Source organism: Aureococcus anophagefferens (genome assembly GCF_000186865.1).
Source record: "Aureococcus anophagefferens unplaced genomic scaffold AURANscaffold_23, whole genome shotgun sequence".
Lineage (NCBI taxonomy): Eukaryota > Pelagophyceae > Pelagomonadales > Pelagomonadaceae > Aureococcus > Aureococcus anophagefferens.
Genome location: NW_008705583.1, coordinates 240,132 through 248,030, shown reverse-complemented (window position 1 = coordinate 248,030; position 7,899 = coordinate 240,132). Strand labels below are relative to the sequence as shown.

General features: G+C 72.5%; 2 protein-coding genes across 2 annotated transcripts in view; one reads left to right on the top strand and one right to left on the bottom strand.

Moving 5' to 3' along the window:
• Window positions 1-2,232: 2,232 nt before the first annotated feature.
• On the top strand, window positions 2,233-2,888 carry AURANDRAFT_66484 (hypothetical protein; the record flags this gene model as incomplete). The annotated part of the gene is made up of 2 exons (XM_009041775.1): window positions 2,233-2,361; window positions 2,400-2,888. 2 exons carry the CDS (start codon window positions 2,233-2,235, stop codon window positions 2,886-2,888), a joined length of 618 nt encoding a protein of 205 aa, XP_009040023.1.
• A 985-nt stretch (window positions 2,889-3,873) lies between these two features.
• AURANDRAFT_66483 (hypothetical protein) overlaps window positions 3,874-7,899 on the bottom strand; it is a gene marked incomplete at both ends in the record, with an annotated part of 7,539 nt that continues 3,513 nt past the window's right edge. The window contains 2 exons of the mRNA XM_009041682.1: window positions 3,874-4,906; window positions 5,033-7,692. Of these exons, the coding sequence (XP_009039930.1) occupies window positions 3,874-4,906; window positions 5,033-7,692 (3,693 nt within the window). The remainder of the gene's footprint in view (window positions 4,907-5,032; window positions 7,693-7,899) is intronic.

The window sequence follows — 7,899 nt, the reverse complement described above, 5'->3', positions numbered from 1 at the left end:
GTGCGGATGTCGAACGGGCTGCCTGCGAGCCTTCGGGGGATTTGCGGCAGATCGACGAACGGCATCGTGTGCATCGATTCTCACGGCGCCCGCGCCGCTTGCGATCGTCGATCGACATGGGGCGCCGCATGATGGGCGACGACATGGGCGACGACGGCGTGAACGTGAACGCGTTCTGGTGCCACGGCGGCGGCCTGGACCTGAATTGCGGCAACGACGAGGTCGAACCGATGGGGAGCCTGGGCGCCGGTGACTTCCTCGCGAAGATCGGCCGCGCGTTCATGTTCGCGTTCTGGATCCACTTCGCGTTCTTCGTCGCGGAGCTGGCGATGCTCCTCGCGAACCCGGACCCCGCGCAGCGGAAGGTCGTCGACGGCTTCGCGCACATCCTCGTCATGCCGCTGACGATCCTGTCGTTCTACAACTCGGACACGATGGGCCAGCTCCTCTTCTTCGCGGCGCTCTGGCACTTCTTCTCGGACACGTCGGCGACGCGGCCGACCTACGCGCTCCTGCTCCCGGGCTCGGCGGGCGGACGACGGCGATGGACGCCGTGCGCTGGTTCGAGGCGTGCTGGATCCTCGCGCACCACGTCGCCATCGGGACGGTGAAATTCGCCGTCGACTGGGGCCTCGTCGAGACCAGCGTCGCTCCGTAGGTGCCTACGCAGGCGCCTACGCGCCTACGTAGCCTCGCCCGGAGCCTACGAACCTGCGCGCCCTCGCAGGTCGAGACGCCGCGGGAGCCCTGGGGCCCCGTCTTCCTCCTCGTCTTCCTCGTCGGCGCGGGCCTCGCGCACACGGCCTTCGGCCTCGACTACTTCGGCATCCGCGGCGGCGGCGCGCTCCTCGCGCTGAGCCAGGTCCTGCGCATCGGCGCGGACGTCGCCATGAGCCAGTACTCCGCGGACCACTCGCGCTACGTCGACTGGGTCGTGCTCATGCGCGGCGACCTCTGCTGGTTGGGCGTCATGTTCGGCATCCGCGGCGCCGTCGCCTACCTCAGCGCGTCCGGCTCCGCGGTCACGAACTCCCTCGACGCCGACGCGGCCCTCGCCGCGCTCTGCCGGGGACCGCCGCCGGACGAGAAGCGCGGCCTCCCCATGGCGCCGGAGCTGTCGCGGGCGCCGCTCGCGACGCGCGCGGTCCGCGTCAACGAGCTGCCGACGACGTCGTGACCCCGGCCGCGACGCGCGCGGTCCGCGTCGGCGGGCCGCCGACGACGTCAACACCAACGAAGCAAGATTAATACGGGGGTAAAGGGAAGTGTCGTGGGCGGCGTGACGTCCGGGGGCGGGGGCCGACTCACCAGCCGTCGATCTCCGTGCCGCCGCCGGACTCGAGCGCGAGCATCTCGGCCTCCGTGATCTCTGGTCGGCCGAAAAAGGGGCCGACGGACGAAAACTCGACGGCGAGCCCCGACGGGACGACGGCCTTGGCCGGCGCCGCGGCCTTGGCCGAGGGAGGCGCGGCCTTGGCGGGCGCCGCTGCCGCGAGCGGGATGCCGCCGCCGGGCACGGACCGCTTGCCGAGGAATTTGATGGACGGCACGCGGCCGTGCGCCGCCACGGGCGCGGCGGCCGCCGGCGCCGCGGCGGCCTCGGGCGCCGCCGCGGGCGCCGCGGCCGCGGGCGCCGCCGCGCCGTTCGTCTCGATGCGGAGGAGCTGCGCGCCGACCTCGACGTTGTCGTCCTCGGCGACGAAGATCTCCTCGATGACGCCGGCGGCGTCGGCGCGCACCTCGACGGAGACCTTGTCCGTGTCGATGATGGCCACGATCTCGTCGAGGGCCACGGCGTCGCCGACGGCCTTCTCCACGCCGGCGATCGTGCCCTCCGTGATGCTGTCGCCCATGCTCGGCACGTTCATCGTGTGCGCCGCGAACGCGCGCGCGGGCCGGAGCCGCGCGAGCAGCGGGCGCAGGCCCTGGCGGAGCATGTCGCCGCGGCCGCCTGTTCTAATTCTGTGGCGGCAGCTACGGAGGCAACGCGGCTGGTTTTTGTTTGCAGTCGCTCGCTGATCAAGCCGACATTGCCACAGGCTCGCGGAGCGCATGGACCGGCGTCCTTAACGCGCGCTAGTGAGAGACAGCCGTGTGTATGCGTTAGAAATAGCCGCCAGAGATCACCGCGCGCGCGCGCGCATCGATCGAGCGCCGGGGCCCGCCGCAAAGCAACGCGCGCGAGAGCCAACACACTCGCAGCAGCATAATACTGTTCCGCGCCGCGCGCAGATGGAGCCCAAGAAGATGAAGGTCGCGGAGCTCCGCGAGGAGCTCAAGCGCCGGGGCCTCGACGCGTCGGGCCTCAAGAGCGACCTCGCGGACCGCCTCCAGCTCGCGCGTCCGCGGCGCCCCCGAGACGTTTCGAACGCCGCGGCCGAACGATCGACTTACTATAGGCGCTCGACGAGGAGGAGTTCGGCCTCGACGACGCGGCGCCCGCCGAGGCGGCGGCGCCGGCGGCGGAGGCGGCGCCGGCGCCCGCGGAGCCCGCGGCCGCCGAGGAGCCCGCGGCGCCCGCGCCGGCCGCCGAGCCCGCGGCCGAGGCCGCGCCCGCGGCGTCCGCGGAGGACATCGAGGCCAAGAAGAAGTCGCGCGCGGAGCGCTTCGGCATCCCCGTCGTCACGACGGACGCGAAGAAGGCCGAGGACGAGAAGGCCAAGAAGCGGAAGCGCGCGGAGCGGTTCGGCGTCGAGGACGCGGGCGCCAAGAAGGAGGCCGACGAGGCGAAGAAGAAGGCGCGGGAGGAGCGCTTCAAGGACCCCGTCGTCGCCGCCGAGGAGGCGAAGCGCGCCGCGCGCCTCGAGCGCTTCAAGGACCCCGCGGTCAAGGCGCACGAGGCGAAGCTCAAGGAGCGCGCGGACCGCTTCGCCGCCGCCGCGAACTAGGCGCGCGACGCACCCACGAAGACGCGTTTCCTTAAGAAGTACCCCGGGACCTATCGCGGGCGCGACGTCGCGCTCGCCTGAGGGAAAAGATGGAATTTTTGCCCGCCGCGCGTCCCGGCGCGACGGTCGGCGCGCGGGACGACGAAGCGATCCTCGCGGAACGCTCGCGCGGGCGGGCGGCAACTCTACGCCGGCAGAACTGGGCCATCGCGCACGACAGCAGTCGCGCGTGGCCGGAAAGTCCAGCGATGAAAAAGTTTCGGGATCGCGGGACGCCGGGAAACGCGCGTCTACTTGTCTCGTTGGTCCCAAAAGTTCAGGCCGTAGACGGCCATGCCCGACGCGACGGCGCAGGAGAGGCCGTTCCGGACCATGGCGATCTTGCCCCCGAAGACGGAGAGCAGGAGGACGGGCGCGGTGATGGCCCCGACGAGCAGCTCCGGCCGGGACTTGCGGAGCTGGTTGGCGTGCGCGACGGCGGGCGCGACGGCGGGCGCGACCCGCGCGCGGACGACGGAGACCATGCCGTCGACCTCGGCCGACGCGGACGTCGCCGCGCCGTGGCCCTTGGCGAGGAACCCGTTCAGCGACTCGCGGAGGAAGCCGATGCCCGCGCGCAGGGGCGTGCCCTCGTCGTCGATCTTGCGGCTCGCCTCGACGGCAGACCGCGACGCCGTGAACGCCGAGGCGCCGATCTTGTCCGTGACGCCCGCGACGCTCGCCTTCGCCGCCTCGAGGGTCTTGGTGATGTCCTCCATGCCTGTTGATTCCGCGTCGCGGGGCTTTGGCCGCGCCCGTGTGCGTAGGTGTGCGTCCACTCCGGAGGGGTCCACTCCGGGGGGGCCGGTCTGCGCGCACGCTTGCGGTCCGTCGACGCGAGCCACCAGCTCGTCGCCTCGAGTAGCGAGATGCACCATTGACCTTGCCGTACAAGTTGCAGTCCGTAGAGGAGGCGTCGCACGCACAAGAAAGCAAAACAGCGACGTTAGTCGAGCGGGTCGTCGAGCGGCGGTCGGAGGAAGTCGAAGGCGATCGGCGCGAACGTCGGCGGCGGCGGCGGCGCGGCCGCCGCGTCCGCGGGCGTCTCCCGCGCGGCGTCGCGCTCGATGGCGAAGAGGCGGAGGCCGTCGACCTGGTGGCGCGCGAGGCCGAGGTCGGCGACGGGCACGCCGCGGGGCACGCCGTTGCCCTTGCCGTCGTAGCCGCTCGCGACGGCCGAGGGCGCGTATTCCGCTCGGAGCCGGAGGCCGTGCTTCGGCAGCATGTCGAAGAAGTAGGCCTCGACGTCGGACCGCGGGCAGTAGGCGATGAGGCAGACGCCGCCGTCGTTGAGCAGCGCGGCGATCGTCGCCGCAAGCTTCTCGAAGACGGCGATGGCCTCCGCGACGCGCGTCTTCGTGAGCGCGTAGACGACCTCGGACCCGAGCACGAGGTCCGCGCGGCCCGGCGGCAGGTGCTCGCGCGCGAAGGCCGCCGCGTCCGCCGCGCCCCACGCGAGCGGCGCCGCGCGGAGCGCGCCCCGGAGCGGGCGGCCCGCGGCCGCGGCCGTCGCCGCGTGGTCCCGGCAGGCGCCCGCGGCGTCCTTGGCGATGTCGGGCATGTCCGTGCCCCAGGCGTCGCAGCCGAGATAACTCGCGACGGCCGCCGCGATCGCGCCCGCGCCGCAGCCGAGCTCGACGGCGACGGGTCGGCGGCCGTTCCCCGCGCGGCCCTCGCAGGCCGTCGTCAGCAGGCGCCGCGCGAGCACCGTCGCGCCGCGCCAGACGGCGCAGCCCGTGTCGTCGCCGCCGACGCCCTGGCGCTGCGGCACCTGGAGCGCGAAGGGCAGGCCGGGGACCCGGACGTCGCTGAAGGCGCGCAGGTGCTCGCAGGGGTGGAGCCAGTGCGCCGCGCCCTGCGGGTAGAGCGGGTGGACGATGAGGCGCGTGTCGTGATGCCGCACGCTGGACACGTCGGTGACGCTGTAGGCGCTGCGCATCTTGTTGGCGAGCGCCGGTGACATCGGTTTGCTCTCCTTGCTGGAGAGCAGTGCAATGACGGCTTCACCATTACTTCACCATGGCATCCCGGGATCATCTTCGATACGCGTGGCGACTCGTTCGTCGCGCAAAAGCGACGAGGATACCCCGCCGGCGAGCCGCTACGCGAGGATGCCCAGGGAGAGGTTCTTGTAGAAGCCCGTGATGACCTCGGAGAAGACGGCGGCGTCGTTGACCTGCTGGCGGAAGCGGGCCTGGACGCCCGCGAAGCGCGCGTCGCCGGCCATGGCCGCCTCGACGCCGTCCCACGCGGCCGCGAGCGCGCGGACCGCGGCGAGCGCGTCGCGGTGGCCGTCGACGATGCGGTCGATGAGCGGCGCGCCCTCGACGGTGCGGTTCCAGGGCACGTTGTGGAAGAAGAGGAGGAGCTCCGTCGGGCACGTCGCCGCGTCGTCGAGGACCGCGGCGAGCGCGGGCGAGTACGCGCCGGCCATGCGCGAGCCCGCGCCGGTCGACCGCCGGTCGCAGCCGAGGCCGTCGAAGGACGAGTTCTGGAAGTCGTACATGGCGCAGGGATCGAGCCAGTAGTGGTCCGAGCCCGCGCCCGCGCCCCAGCCCGACCGGTGCTCGAGGCAGTCGTCGGCGAGGCACTTGACGTTCGAGATGGGGCACTCGCGGCCGTAGGGCCCGCGGCCCGGCCCGTAGAGGCCCGACGCGTTCCAGGGCGCGCCCGGGTTCGGGCCGAAGCTCGGCGCCTGGCGCCCGTCGAAGTTCGTCTTCGGGGCGCAGCCGAAGCGGTTCGGGTTCCCCCGGATCTGGAACCCGATGCCGAGCGGCGACTGGTAGCCCTCGTACGCCTCCCAGCTTTTGTCCAAAATGTCCGCGGCGACCCGGGCGGCGTCCGGCGCGTCCGGGAAGGTCATCGCGGCCCACTCCGCGTCGATGGTCGCCGACGGCGTCTCGGGCGCCCACGCGAGGCGCCCGCACGCGTACGCGTTCGCCGCCGCGAAGACGTGGCCCGTGTAGTTCGCGAAGTCGCCGAAGTTCGACACGCAGGCCAGGCCCCCGCCGAAGTTCGACCGCGTCGTCAGGATGTCCTCGACGGTGGGCCCCGTCTTCGGCGCGTCCCACATCGTGTCCGTGTCCAAGTAGTGCCGCCACATCTTCGCGAGGCCCACGGCGTGGATCTGCTGGCCCGTGTACTCCTGCGCGGCCTGGACCTCCATCATGACGTTCGACTTGGGCATGCCTCCCGCGAGCAGGGGCGAGATGGGCTCGCGGACCTGGAAGTCCATGGGCCCGTTCTTGATCTGGAGCACGACGTTGTCGCGGAACCGCCCGTCCAGGGGCTCGAACGTGTCGTAGGCCTGGCGCGCCAGGTCCTCCTGGCCGACGGCGTCGTCCGTGCCGTAGACGAACGCGCGCCAGAGCAGCCAGGACGAGTTCGACGACGCGCGGAGCGCGTCCGCCATCATGTTCGCGCCGTCGGCCTGCGAGCGCCCGAAGCGCGCCGGGCCGACGTTGCCCTCCGAGTCGGCCTTGACGAGGAGGCCGCCGAAGCCCGGGCCCCAGGCGTCGCGCAGCTCCGCGGCCTTGGCCGTCCACCACGCGCGCGCGGCCGGCGCCGCGGGGTCCGCGGACACGCCGTCGAGCTCCGTCGGCGCCGCGAAGCACGCGGAGAGCAAGGGCGCCATCGCGTAGCGCTCGAAGAGCGGCCGCAGGTTCTCGGCGATCTGGTGCATGGGGCCCGTCCTCAGCGCGTGCGTCTGCGTCGGCCCGCACGCGTTCACGTCCAGGAGGACGACGCCGTTGAGGCCCGCGGACTTGAGCGCGCGCAGCGCGTCCGACACGCGCGCCTTCCAGGCGCCGGCGGGCACCCACGGGTCCGCCGCGCCCTCCCACGGCGGGTTCGGGCGGCTCACGCCGAGGCACGCGGTGCGATCGCGCGCGGAGCGGATCGTCGCGCCGTCGACGACGAACCGCTGGTGCGTGTAATCGCCCTCGTCCGTCGAGTGGCAGCGGTACATGTCGAGGTCCGGGCCCGACCCGCCGTTGATGTCGAGGCAGTTGCCTTCGCCGCCGTGGGCTCCGCACGTCTGGTTCGCGGCGGCCGCGACGACGACGAGCGTCTTGTTCGTCGCGTTGTAGAACCACGTCGGCGGCGTTTCGCCGCAGGCCAGCGCGCGCACGGGCGCGCACGAGGCCGTCGTCAGGCAGCCGCCCGTCGCCTCGTTCGCGATGGGCGACGGCGTTGACGCGCCGGCCTCGAGCGTCGCGCCGGACCAGCGCTGCCGGGGATCCGACGCGTCGCACGGGGCCAGGTAGACCTGGTCCATGGGCGGCGGCGCGGCGTCCTCGAAGAGCGCCATGGGCCAGAACAGCGACCGGCCCGCGTAGCCGCGCGTGACGGACCCGTCGAGCTCGTCCCAGAGGTCCCAGTGGCGCAGGCGCGTCCTGGGCACGCTCGTCCGCACCGCGGGGAGCGGCTCGCGGCGCTGGATCAGACCGAGCAGAGCGAAGGCGCCGTAGAACGCGCCCGACGCCGTCGCGGCCTCGATCGTGGCGCCGCGCAGCCGGTAGCCCTCGGCGCCGAGCTCGCTCGCGAACGCGCGCGACGACACGTTCACGAGCGCCCGCCGCGGGCGCGGCGTCGGCCCCGCCGCCGGGAACATCGCGGCGAACGCCGCCGTCAGCTCGTCGCCGACGGCGTCGAGGACGATTTCGCGCGTCGGATCCAGCGCTGCTGGGTCGTCGGCGTCCGCCACGATGGCGACGTTGGCACCCTCCAAGGCGCCGTAGAGGGAAGTTCTCGTCGCCGCCGGCACCTCGTTGTAGCGGAGCCACAGCGCGTCGTGCGCACCTGCGCGCGTCACAATAAGCGAAACGATGGATGCGCAAATTGAGTGTTGCGTTCAAATGGCGCCGAAGAGGTACCAGCGACGCCGTGCACGACGACCAGGAGGGCTGCCGGACGAATCGCCATGCTTTGCACCGAGAGGGCTGCCACGGCCAGACGAATCGCCATGCTAATC